The 22,833-nt window shown below is 35.4% G+C and overlaps 2 protein-coding genes across 2 annotated transcripts in view; both read right to left on the bottom strand.

Moving 5' to 3' along the window:
• The window catches only part of LOC148956008 (uncharacterized), a 488,643-nt gene that overhangs the window by 312,488 nt on the left and 153,322 nt on the right, over window positions 1-22,833 (bottom strand). The window lies entirely within an intron of this gene.
• Window positions 8,049-22,833, bottom strand: part of LOC148956009 (eukaryotic translation initiation factor 4 gamma 1-like) — a 35,904-nt gene continuing 21,119 nt past the window's right edge. The window contains exons 7-8 of the mRNA XM_089097511.1: window positions 22,277-22,438; window positions 8,049-8,228 (exon numbers count right to left, since the gene is read on the bottom strand). Of these exons, the coding sequence (XP_088953637.1) occupies window positions 8,049-8,228; window positions 22,277-22,438 (342 nt within the window). The remainder of the gene's footprint in view (window positions 8,229-22,276; window positions 22,439-22,833) is intronic.

Here is a 22,833-nt window from a genome sequence, read left to right as displayed (position 1 = left end):
TTTCCTGATTATAAGGTTTCGACTTAATACCCTCAATCGTTCTTGATATATTGCTGAAGTTTCTTATTGGCAACCACAAACACAATACCTTTTGATTTAGTTTAAAGCAACATTGAAGTTGGATGGTAAGCTGCTTACCCTCCAATCTCGTTCTTACTCTTAAAAAGGGCACCAGAACTTTTAATTGTAGATTGAATTATCTCCTTTAAAAATTTTGATGATGTTCTTAGCTATTATGGAGGGATGCTGCCTATGATATTGCTGTATGCCCTTTTGAAAACCTTGCATGCATACAATTTTTTTTTGTTTCATTGAAACTCGTCCTAAATGTTCTTTAAAAGTTTCACCTTAATACGCTTAGCATCATTTATTACAGTAACTGTAGTGTTCGTATTGGAAGTATACACAGTGCCTTCTGGCTAGTTCAAAATCCCCCACAACTTACCGTCAAAGGTCTAACTTAATAATAAAAGTTGTTCTTTAGATATTACTTAGTCACCTTTCTGAAAGTCCACATGCTCATAGTTTGTTTTGAATTAGTTCAACATCCGCCCAAATATTCCTTAAAATCTTCACCTTAATACCCTTAGCTTGCGCAATGACCCCTTGTTAAAAAATAACAGCAAATAAACACGTATCCGTGATCTTTCTCGTTTTGAGTCTGACTTGGCTATCTATTGTAATTTCTTTTGGTTGCGAGTTTCATTTATTTAATAATAGTCATTTGTGGTAGTTTTACGCTTGGAAATTATTTCAATTTGCTTTGCTAATTCTTGGCTTAATGGAGCTCTTTACTTTTCTTTGAAAAACTTGTCTTGTAAAAAGTTTTTTAAATTATTCCGTATGAAGGGCAAGCAAAGCAAATGTGCAAGTTTTATTCAAAACTCTTCAAACTGTAACACTGCATGTTTTGTGAACATACATTTTCTTCTGTTCAAAAAGACATTTTTACATCTAACTTGGTTCCTATGTTGCCGCTAGATCTTCTTGTACTAACCTATCTCTTTTAGTGTTTGAAAAAAAAATCATGTGTCTAATCTAGCTTAAAATTCAGTTATGCTGTTATCTATAATTGTTTTGAAATAGATGGCATAAAATGTTTGATAATATCAGACAAGATTCTAAAAAATACCAGCCAAGATTATATATATATATATATATATATATATATATATATATATATATATATATATATATATATATATATATATATGATATATATATATATATATTATATTGGCGGTTCACACAACCTAACATTGCCAGCGACTGTTATCATACCTGTGAATTCTTTATTAATAAGTAATCACCAAAATCACCTATCCCCAAAAATCATGAATTATGCTGGAATAAGATTCAGCATTAGTCAATCTTCTTCGATTCTTGTTTGACTTTTATTCTGTCATTCCAGCAGTTTATTTCCAGCTTTTTCAACCATCTATCTTTTATCAACTTTTAACAAGAAAATTCGTTCAGAGCCTTAATTTCGGAAAAAATATTCATATCTGTGAAGTCATATTTATAAATTCATTCGAGAAGCATACAAACGTCATATAGTGAACGTATTTTATATCTATGACGCATTGCAAAAGGCGTTTGAAGTGGCTCTATTATGCCTAGAGGATGTTGGCTGGCGTTTACCCCCCGGGGGAAATACTCTAGCCGGTAAATACCCCCTCCCCGGAAAAATAAGCCTTTCTAAGTTTGCGAATTCTATTTTTTTAATTTCCGTAGGGGAAAGATTATGTGCCACTCACTCAAGTTTACGCTGTGTAAAACTCGAGAACAAACCGGTTACTTCGTTAGTTTTTTTCAGTTTAGTGAGAGACAAGACAAATGACATCATATATGGGAAATATATAATTTGGGCTTTATATTCGCATATAAGGGGAGGGGGTAAAGTATTTGGACAGCTTGAAGTTAGAAAATAATTCTTTCTAGGTATATGACCAATATCCCACTCATCAAGCCCTGAAAGTTTCAAATTATGGCATAGAAGAAATAGAAGAAAACAATTCTTTCTAGGTATGACCACTAATAAATTACAGAAGAATAGCGAGGCATCTGGATATTTTGTAAAAAAAAAAAAAAAAAAAAAAAAAAAAAAAAAAAGTATAAAGTAAGTTTAATGTTTCGTCTGTGTTTTTTCCAAGTATTACGTTTTATTCTCAATGTACGTATTTGCAAGTATTAAGTACTAATACTAGGTTAATGTAGTTTTTCATTTAAGTGCTTTATGATGATCGTTTATGTTATTTGACTGTGTTCGTGGAAGTATATTTGGCTTTAAAATACACTTATCTATCTATCCTATCTAATATACAGAATAATTGTACCAAACACATTTCGCATGCAGACCCGCTATACTTTACCCCCCTCCCCTAATGTGCAAATCAACAGCCCAAATTTATTTTTAAAGTAACGATGAAACTAACAAAAAAACGGTTTGTTCTCGCAGTTTTACACAGCATTGACTAGAGTGAGTAGCGCATAGCACACAAATATCAAAATTCCTTCCCCTACGGAAATCAAAAACAAAACTCAAATAAAATTATCAAATTTGGAAAGCCTTATTTTCAACGGAGGGGTACTTTCTGGAGGGTATTTTCCACCGGATGGGGATGTTTTCTGGAGGGTAATCACCAAGAGGGGGGGGGGGGGGTAAACGCCTAGAACCCTAAAGGACAATTGAACAACCTAGACCATCAAAAGAAACAAGAACAATCGAAGCAGCTAAGGTAAAAGGTATTAAAAAATGTCTAAAGTAATGATAAATAAAAATGAAGAACAAGTATATACAGTCAAAATATTTGTCCATTCACAGAGCTCTATTTTGCTTTTGTCCTAGGCTTATGTGTACGTTATCTGATATGCCAATTGTATTTCTTGCTCGGTTTACCCATAGCAACGCTATAATAGGGCATAATAGGTTTGTAATAGCGTAATCCCTTTGCCCTTGTCTGTTAACTATATTGCCACAAAAACCTCATTATGCGGTTAGAAGCCACAAAACCTACAAGCAAATCTCAAAATTAATAGAAAGAAAACGATTTCTCGTTTTATTAATTATTTATACATAAAAGTTTCACCACTTTTCCCTACACATTGTCGTATTGCATCCAACGCGACAAAATACAAGACACGTTCCAACCTATTGGAAAACAAAAGAAAAAAATATATTTGAGAATGAAAACATGTTAAATAATCAGCCACAAAAGAAAACCACTGTACAACTAATCTTAAACGCAGTTTTTTTTTAAATCCAATAACAGTAAAAAGCACTTTAATTTCACTGGGGATAAGAGAATGAATTCGTCAGGAACCAGTCTCTTCCCTGAGGTTGATACAACCTCTATAAAACGACCCTTAATGATGTCATATCTTATCTAGGAATATAAATTTCCATCTCTAGTGGAAAGTTCTACGACCTAGAAGTTTACTTTCAGGCTATTTTATGCTATTTACAGAAAAAAAAACTTATCACATCTGTTTTTATAGAGGCGGTTATTTTCTTTACGAGATTGAATTTGTTAAATTTAAAGTTTAGATTTTCAAAAGCCTCTAACATCCGCAAGAAATGCCACACCAACAGATAAGAACACAAAATTATTTAACGGCAACTAAAAACCAAACATGATCCTAGATTGAAAGAAAATTTATTTTCAGGCTTTACTAGATTCTTCATCGTCATCTGCTAAAGCTTGGAAGAACCGATTCAGTGATTTTATACATAAAGCGTGACCTTCATGCTCACTTGTAGGTGGACTGTCTTTCCATAATATGAAAGCCTGTTCGGATATGATGTCGTTTTCGTACAAAGCGGAGGCCATATCATTAATGAATCCTGGAAGATAGACCATATAAGCGTACATTAATAAAATATATATTATGTGCGATATGAACGGAGCTTCAGCAGCACCGCTATTATCAATACTAGAAATAACATCAGATTATTATATTGTCAAAGTAATAAAATAATTACAGATAATAAAAAGTAGTTGCTGAATCAACTGGCAACAATGATCATTCTTCGTCAGCGATAGAAAAGAAAGCTAACTCCCAGATTGAAGTTTTAGAGAGCAATAGCAAATAGAGAATATATATCACAAAAATTTTTAACACAAATATTAATTTTTGACAACACGTAATTTAAAAATCTGATAATATAGCTACTTTAAGAACTTATTTGTATTTACTGCACACTATTCCAGTCAACTAGAAAAATCTTATTTCGGGGCTTTTTTTTTACAGAGAGAGAGGCTTTTTTTAAGGCACAGAGATAGATAGATGGATAGAGTTAAGACACAGAGATAGATACATAGATAGAGTTAAGGCACAGAGATAGATAGATATATATATTGTTATAGATAGATAAAGATTTTTATAGTGATTTAGATAGTGTTTTTGTGAGAAAGTAAGACAGTGGAAGTAAGACAAATAGAGAGAGAGAGAGAGAGAAAAAGAAAGAGAGAGAGAGATAGAGAGAGAGAGAGAGAGAGAGAGAGAGAGAGAGAGAGAGAGAGAGAAAGAGAAAGAGAGAGAAGAGAGAGAAGGGAGAGAAGAGAGAGAGAGAGAGAGAGAGAGAGAGAGAGAGAGAGAGAGAGAGAGAGAGAGAAGTGAGAACCGAGAGAAGAATGAGGAAAGAGAGAGAAGAGAGTGAAGAGAGCGAAGAGAGAGAAGAGAGAGAAGAGAGAAGAAGAGAAGAGAGAGAGAGAGAGAGAGAGAGAGAGAGAGAGAGAGAGAGAGAGAGAGAGAGAGAGAGAGAGAGAGAGAGAGAGAGAGAGAGAGAGAGAGAGAGAGAGAGAGAGAGAGAGAGAGAAAGAGAGAGAGAGTGAGAACCGAGAGAAGAGTGAGAAGAGAGAAAAGAGAGAGAAGGGTGAAAGAGACGAGAGAAAAGAGAGAGAGAACAGAGAGAAGAGAGAGAGAGAGAGAGAGAGAGAGAGAGAGAGAGAGAGAGAGAGAGAGAGAGAGAGAGAGAGAGAGAGAGAGAGAGAGAGAGAGAGAGAGAAGTGAGAACCGAGAGAAGAATGAGGAGAGAGAGAGAGAAGTGAGAACCGAGAGAAGAATGAGGAGAGAAGGGAGAGAAGGGAGGGAGAGAGAGAGAGAGAGAGAGAGAGAGAGAGAGAGAGAGAGAGAGAGAGAGCGAGAGAGAGAGAGAGAAGTGAGAAACCGAGATAAGAATGAGAGAGAGAGAGAGAAGTGAGAACCGAGATAAGAATGAGGAGAGAGAGAGAGAGAAGTGAGAACCGAGAGAAGAATGAGGAGAGAGAGAGAGAGAGAGAGAGAGAGAGAGAGAGAGAGAGAGAGAGAGAGAGAGAGAGAGAGAGAGAGAGAGAGAGAGAGAGAGAGGTGAGAACCGAGAGAAGAATGAGGAAAGAGAGAGAAGAGAGAGAAGGGAGAGAAGAGAGAGAAGAGAGAGAGAAGAGAGAGAAGAGAGAGAGAGAGAGAGAGAGAGAGAGAGAGAGAGAGAGAGAGAGAGAGAGAGAGAGAGAGAGAGAGAGAGAGAGAGAGAAAGAGAAGAGAGAGAAGAGAGAGAAAAGACAGAGAAGAGAGAGAGATATAGAGAGAGAGAGAGAGAGAGAGAGAGAGACTACCAAAGGTACTTAATGTGTAAACGTACCATATAAAAAACAAACTAAGGCACGTTTTATAGATGATTCTACAAGTTAAATTGTAAACATAAAATGAAAAGGAACATCTTACCTTTGGGATGGGCCTATTTGTTGTCAATACTTTGAACAGCATATAATGCTTGTAATTCTAAATCCTGGCGGTTACTAATTAGGTTTGATATAAATTCAGTCCATCCATCGAACTGATACTTGTCGATGACCGTGTGTTGATATTGTGTTGAGGATTGTTCTATAATTAAACAATTTGTTTAGTATGGCCAGTAAAAATTTTTACATTGTACATATGGAATATGAACAAACGGCGCTAAACAAGTGTCTTAGCCCAAGTGTTTACCCAGAGGGTCTAAATTACAAGGGTGTCGCTGATTTGAGGACAGGCGCTCTTTACTTCTACTTAAAAATTTTGTAGAATTTTATATATATATATATATATATATATATATATATATATATATATATATATATATATATATATATATATATATATATATATATATATATATATATATATATATATATATATATATATATAATATAAACCACCAAAGACCTAAACATAGGATGAGAGCAACTAAGAGTTTGGACTTAGAAAGACCCTAGGATGCAAAAAAATCTACCCGCTCATATAACCTGACTCTTTTCTTCTAATTGACAAGATACTCTTTCTCGTTCTTTAATGTTTATTAAGTGATAAAAAAACAAGGTTTTTCAATTGAAAGTAAGGAGCAACATTATAACTTAAAACAAACATAAATTAATTTGTATAAAAGGGGGACTGTCTCTTCCTCAACTCTCGCTTTTTACGCTAAGTCTTTTAGTTTCTCTATAAGTAATCCCCCATCAAGAATGGGGACATGAGGAAGACGCAGCCCCTCTCATATATGGAACGATTTCTGTTCGTTTTTAGTTTTAATGTTTAAGTTGTTATTTTTTTTCTTTGGAGGGGGACGAGGAGATAGAATAGAAGGATCAATTTTTATTTGTCTTCGACATCCAGGTAGGTCATGAATAATTATAATTCAATTCTTTCATTTATCTTTTTTTTTGGGGGGGGGGGAGGATGGCTGGTAGTGATTATGTATGCAGGGTTTTGTAAAGGGTGATGTTTACCCGTTACCAAGTTTATAAGCTTCGGGTTGGTTGTTAATGTGTTTATTTCTTTTAATAAAAACCTTTTTCTTCTTTAATGTTGCCCAGTCGAAGATACCTGTTTTTTTAAGTTTAATTTATGACGGATTTTCAAATCATGCCAGGAAACCCCCTTCCTCCGTGTATCACTTCGACGAGAAGATTTCCCCCCAGAAACTTTCTTATCTCAATTTTACAAAATTATCCTTGTGAAATATCATCCCCGTAGAACCCCCCCCCCCCCACCTCCAAATAAAAAGTCCTATATATTTCCCAATAATAAATACTTGTGCAAACAATGGGCAAAACAAAAGCACTTTTCCCAGGGACTGTGGGGGTTATGTAAGAACATTTCAACAATGCTAAATCAAATGGCTATCTCAATATCTCGATCATATATCATTGGGAAAAAAAGGCCTGACTTTTTTGGGGCATTTTTCCCATTTTGATGGTTAACATTGAACTTAAACAACTTTATATATTTGGTTTCCATTGAACAGGCGATTCTTTAGATGTAATAATAGCCAGCTAAATTCCTTTATTTAGAGTTTCGATTACTATTGGGTCAACTCGCTCCTTACTTATGAACTGTTCATTACCACAAAGAGTTTGATATCCTAACCAAAGTAGCCTCCTCTACCTGCTTCTGTTCATTGCGAGCGCATGTGCTTCATCAAGGTTGATGTTACCTTGCGCAAGAAAATTGGACAGGCTGTTGAACCAGCCCTTCCTCGGTCGGCCGCGAGGTCTTTTCCAACGAGCTTTGGAGGGTGAAAGCCGTAGACGGAATTTGCGGGTAGGTGTGGTGGCATTCTAAGCAGGTTTCCAAGTCAACGCAAGGTTTGCTCGGCTACCTCGGTACAATACCAAGATTGATTGGTGAGTTGGAGCAGCCTCTCATTGCGAAGGAAGCCGAGTTATCGCAGACTTTATATCCTTCTTTGACTGATAATCCTCCACAGACTTGAGAATTACGGTTGATGATTTCTAGGTCTCAGCTCTTGAAGCCTCAGAGCCAACGAGGGGGTTGAAAATCTAGTTTTGATCAACGGCCGATGTTTGATTTTCGCCACAGGTAACGGCTAAACCGGTCCATGGCAGAAAAGGCGTTTGCCCAGGTAAGTGAATACTAGAACAAATTCAATTCAAATAGTATTGTCCAGGTTTTCGGAAGAGTCAGCAACTAGAGCAGACGGGTTAATAGTCATGATTGTTGTTTTATTCCTATCTATCTGAAGTTCAACTTTAGCTGCTTCATCTCACAGAATTTGGAGCACTTCCAACAGTTTATCCATGGAATCCACCACAATAGGCAAGTGGAAAAGAAAGTGAACGCTTGAGATTGCACGAGTCACGACGAAATTGCGCGAATCTGAGACGAAAAGTAATCTTTGTCATAATATTGTCTATGATGACTTTCAAAAGCTCTGGGGCAGCTGCAAATCCTTGGTGCCTTCCTGTCGTTATCTGGAAGAGCAAGTAGTACTAGCATCCTCTCTTAAAACAAGACATTAATGACGGTAGGGGTTACAATAGTGTTGTATTCTATAACAACGTTCTCGTACAAAATAATTCATATTCCATGTTGTTATTTGCTTCAGCACATAGAATATAGTCCCAACACTTAAATTAAAAATATATATAATGAAAAGCAAATTGAAAAATAAGTCATGTTCTGTTTGTAATTCATTAGCACTCAGTTTTGCAGAAAATATCATTAAAAATAACCAGCAAGTGGTGTGCCTGCTTATATGTCGGGTCAAACAAGTGCACAAGCAGACAAAAGAAGGAGATCGGAATCGCTTGTAGGAAACATCTGTAAATCTCCCTTCATTTAATATTTTCATTTAAAAGAAACAGTTGACTTTTAAAAGCTCTAATTAACTGTCCAACCAGATTTATTTAGGGTTCTCTGGAGTGGAACCGTATTAGGATTGAGTCTCTCTCTCTCTCTATTTTACTGCATAGATCCATAGTTATGTTTAATAGACTTTCACTAGATAAGTTTGTACAGTCTATTTCTGACTAAATTCTTGAAATGCTTTTGCCTCCTACATTGCCCAAACCCACTTCCTTGTTATTTATACCATTTACCTAATCCATTCCCTCTTTGTGTTATTATTAAATAGTTTAATTTCTTTTTAAATTCTGCTAGTTTTTATATGTTTCTAATGTTTCCGACATATCAACTTATGAATCTGTCTTTTTTTCTTGATCAGTATTACCATATTTCTCTTTTTTTGCTGTTTGTTTTAACTGAATTCTGAATTGGCCTATCTTGACTTATTATAAGTCATTTTATTGGAACTAAATCTTATCTAAGTGAACACAAACCAGGAACGTCCATTCACGAAACTATAAGGAGGGGGGACTAGATATGTTTCTCAAAATCTAGGGGGTAATTTTGTTGTTTTTTCGATTGTCCTTGCCACTCTCCCCCCCCCCCCGCCAATTTATGTGTCTAATACAGATCCATCTTGAGGAGTGTAGAGAGGGGTGGGGGAATGTATCTAAGACAAAAGCACAAACAAGATATTTTGAATTGTGATTTTTAATAATTTGGGGAAAGCACTCTTATTTGTTTTGAGGAGGATGTAATTTGTTAAAAAAGGAAGAAAAAAAGTAAGTTTTCTGAAATGTATGGGGAAATTTGCAGTAATCCCCCCCCCCCCCTAGTAAGAAAATCTCAGAAATATATTTGTCTCAAAACTTCTGTATTTTTGAGAGAAAGGTTCTTTAGATGAAGAACCTTCGTCTAACGAAGAGCCTAACATTCTAATCAAGAACTCGTGCAGAGGAATACTTGGACTAGACGGACAAAGGCTTTTTAAGTGACAGATCACCCCAACCTTTCTAACAAAACATGACTTTAGAACTCCACTACCAATGGTGACTCCCTGTCCCCTCTAGATCTATCCGAACCCCCAAAATATACATTTTCGAGATTTTATTTTTTAGATATTTACGGTATAAATGACAAAAATCTAATAAATTTGAGCAAGCTAATTGACGGAATTTAACGCATTTGATTCATTTTTATCAGATAATGATCAGTAACGGAAATGTGGATTAAAGTCCAACATAAACAAACCAGGACCAGATACTGGACATACCCGTCAAAGAATTGACGCATTCAAAGCGCCTTTTTGAAAGCACCTTCACGTATTCAAAGCGCCTTTTTTCCGTTTCATGTTACTCAATCGTCAACAGAGACTGAATTTTTGAAGGGAGACACCAACGCAACTGTTTTGTAATTAGTCATTAAAATTGAGTCTAAATTGAAACAAGTTGTCAAATAAACTTTAAAGTTACTAGCTAAAGGAAAAACCTATAAAAATATCTAAGGCATTTTAAAATTAAGGCTAAAAACTCGGCTTACTTAATTAGTTATTATAAGTAAAGCAGCAAAGTAGATATAATTCCAACAAAGATCAACTGACGTTATACATTGGGTAAAACTGTAAAATCCTCTGTGAGAACAGTATTACTGATATCACTTTAAGGGGAAGAACCTCTAAACATAAATGTAGCAGTGTTACATCAAATGTTGTTTTTTCATTATGGTTTTTTCATTATTGTATTATGTTCTTTTTTCATATATGTTCTTTATTTCTACTTAAACTCACATTTGAAACGTCAGATCCCAAGACAATCAACCTGTTCAAACCTACGATTTAGCTGCATATCTAGAACAAATTTCCGCACCATCTTTTCCCTTCTGGCATAAAATAACATATCACTTAATGAAGTTCCATCTTTCATAGGCAGCACAATAGCGCTGCCTAAGTAAATAACGATATTGGCATTTTTTTTTTTTTTTTTTTTTTTTTTTTTTTTTTTTTTTTTTTATACCAGGGCACTTCGTATCGAAGGAGTTGTTGTAAAAACTTCGAAAAAGGCTCATTTGATTGGAGTGGCTAGTGCCCTTTTAATAGTCGAAAGTGATTGGAGGGCTACTAGCCCCCCCCCCCCCCACACCCATCATTCTCCCAAATACATCCAATCAAAATTTTGAGATAGCCATTTTGTTCAACACAGTTGATTTCCACCGAGAAAATATTTTTTTGAGGAGGACACTCCCCCACAACCCTCAGGGCAAGGGTTTTAAGTTATGCCCTGGGGACATATAAGAACGATGTTGGCACAATGTATTATTTATTATTTTTTTTGTTTAGAGCAGGGCACTTCGTATCAAAGAAGTTGTCGTAGAAACTTCGAAAAGGACTCATTCAATTGGATATTGGAGTGGTTTGTGCCTTTTTTAATAGTCGAAAGTGACTGAAAGGCAACTAACACCCCTTCCACGCCCATCATTTCCCGAAACACATCCAATATGAAAAAGTGATGCATCGACGACTTTATAACCATCTGACTACTTACGGTTTTCTTAGTGATACCCAGTTTGCATTCAGGAAAAGCCACTCTGCGATACATGCAGTCCAGCACCTAACAGATTTCATTAATGTTGCTCTCGAAAAAAGTGTACTGGTACTTTCAGTATTTATAGACTTTAGAAAGGCTTTTGACACGGTGGTTCATAAAATTTTATTAAATAGGCTAAGCCGTTTAGGGATCCAAGGGGTTATTCTGAAATGGTTTGAATCTTATCTTAACCAGCGCATTATTCGAGTCTCTATTAAAAATTCTATTTCAAAAACTTTTATCGTTAATTCCGGTGTGCCTCAAGGTTCAGTGCTTGGCCCACTTCTTTATCTAATTTACGTTGATACCATGCGTTTTTATATATCAGATGCACTTATAACGTCTTTTGCTGATGACACGGTGTTTACAATTACAGCTACTTGTCTGAACCAGTTAATTGAGAAGACAAATAAGGCCCTCGCTGAATTGATAAGTTTTACAAATTCTAGTTAATTGGTAGTGAATATTTCAGAAACAAATTTCGTGATATTTTGTAGAAATGGAGTTTCATGTGTTTTAGATAATAATATTATTTGTAACGGTGAATTTTTAAAGCATGTAAATAGTGTTAAATATTTGGGCTTTAGTCTTGATTTTAATTTAAGTTTGAAATAACATTGTGATCTTGTGGCAGTTAAGATTTCAAGAGGGTTGGGTGTGATAAGAAGACTGAAAAATCAAATACCGTCAAATGTTTTACTTTTACTTTATCATTCTATTGTTAGCCCTTATTTATCATATGGTTGCATGCTATGGACTAGTAGTTTTATTTCAAGTTTTAGAAAGGTCCAAATTTTACAGAATAAAATAGTTCGTATTTTAGGTAATTACATTCAGTATGAAAATAGCACGTTGAATTGCTTTACAAGTTTGAAAATTTTAAATATTTATCAGTTACGGGATTACCAGTTAGCAATTTTTATTTATCAATGTTTGAATAAGTGTTCACCGGAGGTATTTTGGGAAATTTTTAGAACTAATTCATCCTATCCCTGTTATGAGACTAGAAATGCAAATGACCTTGCATCGGAGCTCCGGAATACTCAACATGCTGCATTTCTGCCTCGTTTTGCGGGACCAGGGGTGTGGAATTCCCTCCCGGATGCTATCAGACAAGTTGATAATGTAGGCCAGCTCAAGAGTAGATTGAAGCGTTACCTTTTGGGTTATAATCTGAATGATTAGATTTTTGAATTTGATTAATTGTTTGAATTGGTTTGAAAATTGTTTGGACAGATAATGGTCGCATTTTCGAGAAATTACCCAGCCAAAGCGCACGGAGTCGGCTCTATAGCCTAGCTGATACTTATTGATTTTGTCATAGTTGATTTAGTTAGATGTATCTTTTTTTTTTTTTCTCTTTTTTTTTTTCGAGTGTCTGTTTTAAGGATGATATGTGATATTTCTCACTTGCGATTTCTAGAGTGTAATCCTTTTAGAGTAGGAGATGTTCTTTATATTGATTTAGTTCAAGTGCTGATTTTTCCTTGTAAATAGATAGTTTTTATGTGGATGTAGGGCTTTATAATAATGGATTTGCAGCCATCGTAAACAAACCTTCGGGTTTTTATAGATGGCCGCTGTAAATTTGTTTGTATTTTTTTATGTTAAATAAATTGATTTGAATTTTGATTTGAATCAAAATTTCGAGATATCCATTTTGTTCAATGTAGTTAAAGTTCTGGAAATTAGGTCTTTTAAGATGATAACCCCCTCAGAGCCCTCAGTGCAAGGGTTGTAAGTTATGCCCTGGGGGCATATAAGGTTTTTATAGATAGAGTTGTCGTAAAAACTTCAAGAGGGACACATTCAATTGGAAATTGAGAGGGCAAGTGCCCTTTTAAATAGTCGAAAGTGATTGGAGGATAATTAACCACTCTCTCACACGCACCAGTACCCCACACCCATCTAATCAACATTTTCATATAGCCATTTTGTTCAATGTAGTAAAAAGTTCTGGAAATTAGGTCTTTGAGGATGACAACCCCCAGCCCTCAGGACAGGGGTTGTAATCTTTGCCCTGAGGGCATATAGAGTTTTTATTGAAAGTTTTGTCCCAGAAACTAAAACTGCGCTCACTGTATTGGAAACTGAAATGGCTAATGTCTGTTTTAATAGTTGAAATTGATTGGAGAGTGAACAACTCCACTCTCTCGTTTACCATTTTCCCGAACATATCCAATCAAAATTTGGAGACAGCCATTTTGTTTAACGTAGTTGAAAGTTCTGGAAATTATGTCTTAGAGGATGAGAACCCCCCTCAAAGCCTTTAGGGTAAGGGTTGTAATTTATACCGTGAAGACAAATAAAGTGTTTACAGACAGCTTTGTCGTAGAAACTCAAAAAAGGCCAATCAATTGGAAATTGAAATGGCTAGTGCCCTTTTTAATAGCCGAAATTGATTGGAATGCTTGACATTTTTATAGTAAAGATCGATGTTGGTATAATGTATGTTTTTTGTTATGGTTGTTGTTGTTTAGACCAGGGCACTTCGTATCGAAGGAGTTTTCGTAGGAACTTCGAAAAGGGCTCATTCGATTGAAAATAGAAAGGGCTGATGCCCTTTTTAATAGTCGAAAGTAATTGGAGGGCAACTAATCCCCCTCCCATTTGCCTTTATGTTTAAAAACTATATGTTGCCTTAAGATTAAGTCAAAATGCACTGTGTTAATGCTAATTCCCAATAAGGCATCTCAGCAGTATCCCAAGAACGACTGAGGGTATTATGATCAAACTTTTGGGGCTAAATCTGCTCTTAAAATTCAACCAAGTCAAAATAGCGTAAGTGGATCCAAGCCAAGAGCGGATCCAGGATTTTTGTTCGGGGGAGGGGGGGGGTTTACTAATTTTTGACTCGGTTTTCGACTAATTTTACTAGTTTTTACTAATTTTTCGACTAATTTTTGACTCGGTCAAAAACTTCGGGGGGGGGGGGGGTTCAAACCGGGTAACCCCCTGGATACGGCCTTGATCCAAGCTATCAAAGAAAGTAAGCAAATTTTTTTGCGAATGGTATCAAGTTTTCCATTTCAGGTCAACTAGAGGAGGTATGAAACGAAATTGAACACTACTATTTGTGTCCAAATTTTTAAAAGGGTGTATATTGTTAAAAATTTCTGAAAATTTGTCTCCAGCATACAAATAGCAGACCAAACTATAAAGTCCTAAAAAAACGAAAAGATTGAAAGCATTATTTTCTTTTTCCCTGAAAAGATTATGTCAATACAAAACGTACAGAAATTAACTAAAAAAAAACTTTTTCCACAAAATAAGCTTTTCAAAGAAAAGTAAAGAACTTCATTTAACAAAAAATGAGCAAAAATAAAATCAAATAATCTACCAAGCGTGAAACGACCAAAAATCAGCATCGATAAATAAATGAAACCTAAAACGAGCAGAAATTACAATAAATAACCGGGTCAAACTCAAAACCCCTATGCCTTCACAAGGCCAGAAGAATTTGTACTTTACTGAAAAAAATAAAAATGAATGTGCATTGTCAGTTAATATATATATACTGATATTTAGTAATCAAAATGTTAATATTATTTGATTTATTAAAGTTATATAAGAACATTTATATTTTTTTCATTAAAGTGCAAATTATGTTCTGGCCTAGGGAACGCATATGGGTTTTGAGCCCACCTCATGTTAATTTCTGCTCGTTTTGAGTTTGACTCAGTTATTTATTGTAATTTCTGTTCGTTTTGGGTTTTATTGATTAATCGATGCTGATTTGCGGCAGTTTCACGATTGGTAGATTATTTAATTTTATTTTTGCTCATTTTTTGTTTAATGGAGATCTTTACTTTTCTTTGAAAGAATTATTTTGTGGAAAGTTTTTTTAATTAATGTAACAAAATAAACAAGAAAAAAGGAAACATACTTCGTAAACAAATGTTAGTTATAACTGTAACAACGTCCCAAACAAAGCCAGATAAACTCTTTTGGTCTGATGGAATACGCTCCTGAAAAATAAGCTTAGTTTTAGAAAGTCTAATAATCTTTGAACTTTCTTCTCTCAGTCATTGAACGATGAAAGGAAAACATTCAAACTTCTTTGCTCAGGGAATCTTTAGAAAAGATCTTATGTTTGACACCCCGAAAAACCAAACTGGACAAACCAGACACAGAAGATTATACACAAAAGGTAAAATTTTTCTTTATAAGAAGACAAATGAACAACTGCATTCTCAATTATTTTAGATTAACGGTTAGTATGGAGTACTTTCCAAAAATACAAGTTTCTTGGAAAACTGCAATTCTATCAAACGGTTCAAATCCGTCACAAGAACCCCAATTCTTGGGGCTATTAAGATGAAGATATAGTTATTAATACTCCTTTACTAGAGCTCACAGCTTTATATGGGATTAGCAGTAGAATATCTTCAAATCCAACTATCAGGGAATTCTTAGTGGGAATCTAATCATAATCACAACTGATCCGACTTATATAGTGGGATGTGATGTTTCTCTGCTACCTTTACGCCCATCACCCCTGAGAAAATGCCAAAGGGTAATCAGTGAAAGAAGAATTGACATTTCAAGCATTGATCTGTTTCATTTTTGAGTATAAAAATTATATATTAACGTTTACGTTTGGATTCAGGCCTATTCATATAATTCCGCTATGGTGGCGCTATTTGCAACTTTGATCATGGTCTATAGGTTTCACCCGGCGCAGTTTATTGGTCAAAAGTACAATATAGGACGAACCCATGCCAACCAATGAAATTCATTCTCGTTTAACGTCTAGACTTGACATTTCGCCTAAGTACGAGATTTTAGCGGAGATTTCCCCTCCTCAACGCCTCGCTCTTTACGCTAAAGTTTTTTATTGTTTTAAAAAATACAGTTGTGAGACAGAGTCAAACTTTAGCGTAAAGAGCGAGGCGTTGAGGAGGGGAAAGCCCCTTCCATATACGGAATAATTTCTGTTCGTTTTAAGTTTTAATGTCGCTCCTTACTTTCAGTTTAAAAAAACTTGTTTTTTTTATTTAATTTAAATGAAGCTTGATCCCACTCAAGAATTACGCTGCGTAAAACTCGAGAACAAACCTAGAACCGGCTTTCCATCTGTCTGTATTAAAAGACAATTAGCTAATGCTCAATGAAAAACAAGTGGCGTGTGACAGAATACATGAGACTTATGTAATTTGGGCTATATAATTACATATTAAGGGGGGGGGGGGTAAAGTATTTGGACAGTGTGAAATTAGAAAACAATTCTTACTTCATTATATGCAGAATAATTGCAGGTAACACATTTTGCATGCAGACCCGCTATATTTTAACCCCATCCTCTAGTGTGAAAACATATAGCCAAAATTTGTTTCTAAAGTATTATTTTTTCATAATGTTTTGGTATTTTTTTTATTAGGATTAGCCTAATTTTACTTCTTGAATAGGGTTGTTATAACAGAAAAGTACTAACCCGTTTTTTCTCTCTTGAGTTTTTAACCGAAGAAAACGTTTTTCTGCAATTCGAAAATCATTGGCCCCACTTCATATAAAGGGGGAACCCACATTTGGGAACCAAAGCCGCACATTCCACGTTTTTTTTCTGTGAGTCCCCTCATGAAGTCACAAAATCACTCATGTGATTGTAATTCGTAACATATTTGGCCCTGTTAGCGCGATGCCCAGTGCGGTCGCACCCCTTGCCACCCCCAAAGGACGGCACTGGCTATTGGAGGGGCTGGAATTGAAAGTCCATACTAGATACTTAAGACCAATAATAATCTAGTATGAAAATAAATTGTGAGTTATCAGATTGTCCAGCTGTAACTGCACGAGTTGATATTTAGTGGAAATAAATTTTCTAAAGTAGGCTTCTTTCGCCGCCTTGAAGTCAGTAGATGGGAGATCTAGTTTTGACCATATTTTGAATCTAATTTTGGCAGCAATCCCTGCACGCAACTATCATTGCTCTCTAGACGGGCTTTATATCCCCTTTACCGTTTCCAAAAGACAGTGGAATTAGTTGTCTCGCGCAACGTGTAAGTTTTCCACGTTTCATAGAATTTTTTACCCTGCTCGTGGGACTATGGGCAATTTGATAGATAAATAGATAGATAAGTGTATTAAAGCCAAAAATATGGCCATGAACACAAAACGAGCCCAAATATAATAAACTTACATCGGCGATGTTATAATTGTGCATAAAAAGCACTAATATAATGAACTTGCATGGGCTATCATCAACAAACACTTAAATGAAACATGCATTTAAAAACAAGTTTTTTTCAACTGAAAGCAAGGAACAGCAATAAAACTTATAACTAACAGACAGTAATCCATGTATGTGGGAGAGAGTTGCTGCCCCTTCGTCGGCCCTCTCTCTTTACGCTAAAATTTGACTTTTTGTAATAATCCCTTAAGAAATACTGCTCAAACACAAGGGCCGTTGAAATTTAATAATAAGTGTTTAGCAAGAACTTTAAGACAGCCCCCACCCCCCGATTTTTGTCTTACTATCGGCTGAAAAAATTGCGTTTAAAAAAAAAATTAATTTGAACTCAACACTTAACAAGAGAAATGCGATGCAATTCCTCATTCAATACTCTTTGCGAATATATTAATCACTACCGCTTGATTATAAAAGAACGATAAATAAGTATTATATTTGAAGAGAACGATTGTGCCATCCACTACCGTGCTATCTGGCAAGAGCTGCTGCCGTGATACGTACGGCATGCAAATTTCTTTGGATCAGCAAACCTGTTTGTGCCCTAAGAATTTAACAACAACCTCATGAAAGATTCGGCAAGGATTTGTAGTTGACTTGATTAAAAGGTTAAGCCTTATGACCTTTCCAGTTTTTTTCATTGACTGCTAGCATTACAAATTCAGAGACCCTAGAAAACTTATTTTATAAACACTCAGATTTGGTACATTCCGAGAAACATTTTTGGTGGTTAATCAAATGCGTAAAAGGGTACATTCTTTATTAGAAATTTTAGTTTTTATGTATTTCACCATTGTCGTGGGTTTTTTTTGTATAGCCCCGCAAAGATCCTTAGTGAGGCTTGAGATACAACTTTTGGTGAGGATTTTTGAATAATCGGTCCTATTCTTGACAAGGTTTATAGCAGTCAAATTTTTTGTGACATGGTTGGCGCACTTGTGTTTTATTACACCCTTTTCATGGGCCACACGCTCTATATTGCGTTGATATACCCTTGAATTCCCATCCCCAACAATCCGAGATCTATGCATGGACAAACTAAGTAAAAACCCCTCTACGATCATGTCCTGCTCCATTCCCGAAGAAAACCATTCCATTTAAGACAGTATAGGTGGTCTTGTGGTGACGCCAGGTGCTGATGGCGTGGTAAATGTGTTTCTTAAATACGGTGGCTCTGAGATTAGAAATAAGTTACTGAAGATTATGAATTTGATTTTCAAAGAATTAGAAGTACCTGGCAATTTTAGGAAAGCCCTAATTAAACCACAGTATAAGAAAGGTAATAAGAGTGAGTGTGGTAATTATAGAGGCAGAGATATTTGCCAGATGTTTTACAGAGAAATTGCCTACGAATTGCTTTGGGTGCCTGGCTGACTGAACATATTTCAGACAGTAGGCTGTACAATAAGTGTGGTTCAATCCTGCTTTCTAGGGCTATAATGTGAGAAAGGTTGAAATGGCTTGGGCACGTTCTGCGGATGAAGGATGACAGATTACCGAAGATGGTACTTTTCGGCCAACCGTCGGAGCCTAACAGAAAGCATGCTTTCCACGGCTGGGTGGGAGGATGTCGTAAAGAAAGACTTAAGAGAAATGGGAACTTCTTGATAGGGTGTAAAGAGGGAGGCTTTGGAAAGATTAGGATGCAGGAGGAGTGAGCATAGCTGTGTTGGCCCCAGATTGCTTGGTGCTGCGGTGAGCAGTTAATAGCAGTAGTAGTAACGGTACTTGTGTCTTAAAGCCACCACACTCAAGTTCTCTCGAGATTTTGTATCGCGAAAAAGAGACAATAACCAGTTTTCATGGTCTTTATACCAGATTTAAAAAAAAAACATTTTTTTTTAACTGAAAGTAAGGAGCGACATTAAAACAAAACGAACAGAAATTATTCCGTATATTAAAGCGGCTGTCCCCTCCTCAACGTCTTGCTCTTTGCGCTCAAGTTTTTTATTGTTTAAAAAAAATAGAGTTGTGAGAAAGAGTCAAACTTTAGCGTAAAGAGCCAGACGTTGAGGAGGGGACAACCCCTTTCGTATACGGAATTATTTCTGTGCGTCTTAAGTTTTAATGTCGCTCGCTACTTTCAGTTAAAAAAAATTTGTTTTTGTATTTGATTTTTAAACATTTTTGAATTAATGCAGGTTTTGATTTTGGCTCACCGTACATGAATAATTAAAACAAAATTTGCATATTAATTATACTTTTATTTGGTTAAACGACTTTCTCGAAAATTGTTTAATTCTATTTACGAACGTTTTTGTTAGTAATAAATATACGTAACTTACGAATTAACATACGTAACGAACTTCTATATTCATATATTTTCAATATGTATATTAGGGGGTTCGCCCCCAAGTCAATACCTCACTCTTTACGCTAAAGTTCTGGTTTTGTTCCAATTCTTTAAAAATGACCCCTTAATCACAAAGGCCGTTAATTAGAATTAATAGCTCTTATGAAAGTACTAAAAAATCTTTGACTTAAAGAGCAAGGTATTGACTAAAGGGCGAACCCAATCATATACGTAATAATTTCTGTTTGTTTTAAGTTTTGATGTTGCTCCTTACTTTCAGTTAAAAAAACTTGCTTTTTTATTTATTTTCTGATCGTTTTTAAATCATGCTGGGAAGTCTGGCACCCCCTTCACAGCAATGTCCCTGCCCCCATGCCAACTTTCTCCGTGGGAAGATCCTCCCACGCAACCCCTGATCCACCCCCCACTACCAGAAAAAATCCCCCCTGAAAACGTCAGTATACTTCTCAATAACCAACACAATATGTAAACATTGGGTAAAGTTCATAACTTTCAGCCCGTCCCCCGGGGACTTGGGGGGATTAAGTCATACTAAAGGACATATTTATTACATTTTTTACCATGCTGAACAAAATAGCTATCTTAAAATTTTGATCAGGTGACTTTGGGATAAAATGAGCGTGGAGAGGGGCCTAGTTGCCCTCCAATTTTTTTGGTCACTTAAAAAGGGTTCTAGAACTTTTAATTTCTGTTCGAATGAGCCCTCCCACGATATTCTAGGACCACTGGGTGAATACGATCACCCTCGGAAAAAAAGCAACAAAAAGCAACAAAACATCCGTGATCTTTCTTCTGGCAAAAAATACAAAATTTCACATTTTTGCAGATAAAAGCTTGAAACCTCTACAGTAGGGTTCTCTGATACGCTGAATTTGATGGTGTGATTTTCATAAAGGTTCTATAGCTTTTAGGGGTGTTTCTTCTTTTTTTCGAAAATCAGGCAAATTTTCTTAGGCGCGTAACTTTGTATGTATTGGACTAAACTTGATGAAACTTCATAGATTTGAGATCAGCATTAAAATCTGATTCTTTTGATGTATCTATTGGTATTAAAATTCCGGTTTTTAGAGTTTCGGTTACTATTGAGCCGGTCGCTCCTTACTTACAGTTCGTTACCACGAACTGTTTGACAATATTAGTTTCAGCTCGGTGAGAAACTACATTGTTGCTATATTTTAATTAAATATTTAGTTGGTATTTTTTTTTTAAGTTAGGTCGTATTTAATGTAATGCGGTCTCGGCGACCCTCTTCCATAATTCTTTGTTGTAGTCTCCATAATTTTGTTACTAAAATATTATATTTTCATCATATTTTGGTACATTTCATTATGATTAAACCAACTTCACTTCTTGAGTATGGTGGTTACAAGACACAAGTACCGTGGTAACAGAGCAAACATATTAGTTTGATCTGATTTTGATTTAGCTTTCTTCGCTTATATTTGAGTCGGGAGGGGTGCTGTAATCAATTTTTCCCCCGCATCGCCAACCCCAGGAATGGCTTGTTAATAGAGGGGGAGGGGGATTGCAGTCAATGTTGTTGGTCACATCTCATTGAAACATCTTAATAAAATAACAGTTGTACTACAAAATCTATTTTTCTGAATACCGAGGTCGCTTTTTTGAATAATACGCTCACCCTCAGTTACTTACCGCTATAGTTCTAGGATATACAAAAAAATAGAACAATGAAATTATTACTTCATAATTGTTGTGATTTTTTATTAATCAGAGTATCAGGCTTCCTTCCATTGTTACCCACATAGGCTATATTGGAATTTATTCAAATACTATTTGGTGCTTACGTGCTATAACAAACACACCAAAGATAGTGAAGTTAGGTTAATCACAATGAAATATAACAAAATATGAATGAAAATATAAGAGTTCAGTAACAAAATTATGGAAAACACAACATGGAATGATGGGAAGCAGGCCGGCCAGAACAAATTATATCTAATGCCTAAATTAGCCGCCTCTATATATTAAATATTTGATTAAAACATGCCCCCAGAGTAGTTTCTCTCGCTCAGTCTAAGCTGATTTTCTCCGATTGAAACAGAGAACCGGTTTCATTACAGATCAAGAACAAAGTATGGTCGTTATATCACGTAAGTACCTAATATACTAATCTAGTAATTATATGGAAATCTTACCGGAAATTGTTTCATCAGGTCAAGAATGTGACATTAAATTTAATGATTTCACTTTTATTGGTTTGAAATTAAGAACAAACTCTTAATGAAAAATAATTGGTAAAAATATCAAACAAACAATATCTACAAAGTTAGTTTCTCAAAAGGGAGTGTAACCAGTCTAGGATTAGATCCCATTTTAACAGTAGTGAAATTATACTGGAAAAAGCGTGAATGGCAAATGTTTGAGTATATTTATTTTCTTGCAAGCTAACTTTCCTATAACTTTCCTAATATAGGATTCCTATATTACAAAACTGAATTTCCTTAGATTAGAACCCCTAAAAAATCGTACTTGTAAAATTGGAGAAGTAAGCTGGGAAATTGCGAGAAAAGGAAGAAACATAAAACTGACGAAAATACAGAAAATAAGATATAGAAAAGAAGCATAACATACTTGAGCCTGTGCAATTGCGTCGTCCCTACTTGATTCCTTGAATATCCTATAAAGTTGATTTCTAGATTCAGATGAATATTTTTTACTAACAATATCTCTTCGTTCAGGATGCGATGCTTGAGGCAGGATTCCAGGTGAATCCATCGTGAAATCCAAATTTTTCTTAGAAAAGAGATATAATACAATTATTCAATTCTTAAAAAAATCTCACAACCAAACAAAGAAATGAGGAGAGTCACACTTGACAAATACAAGGGAGGTTTGATCAAAGCACTAAACGAACTGCATTTGTTTCAAGGTAAGTTAATTTTTCAACTTTTCTTGGGCATGCTAGGAAATTGGCTTGGGTTGTATTAAAGCTTGTGAGCTTTGGTTCTTCAATTAGTTAAGAACATACCGATTATAGCCAATGACTTCAGTTAAAATTTACAAAGGGCATTTCCAGTCTACAGCAATAGTCACATTACACCTACAGTATTATTTTTCTACTGAAAATGAAGAAACGCTCAGTTTAGTGTTCTCATTATAGATAGATCGACTGTTCTACTGCCTACTAA

The sequence above is a fragment of the Artemia sp. Qi Xiang Cuo genome, chromosome 1, assembly GCF_049724085.1.
Source record: "Artemia sp. Qi Xiang Cuo chromosome 1, ASM4972408v1, whole genome shotgun sequence".
Classification (NCBI taxonomy): domain Eukaryota; kingdom Metazoa; phylum Arthropoda; class Branchiopoda; order Anostraca; family Artemiidae; genus Artemia; species Artemia sp. Qi Xiang Cuo.
Note: the sequence above shows the minus strand (reverse complement) of the source record. Positions and strands in the feature narration are given on the sequence as shown.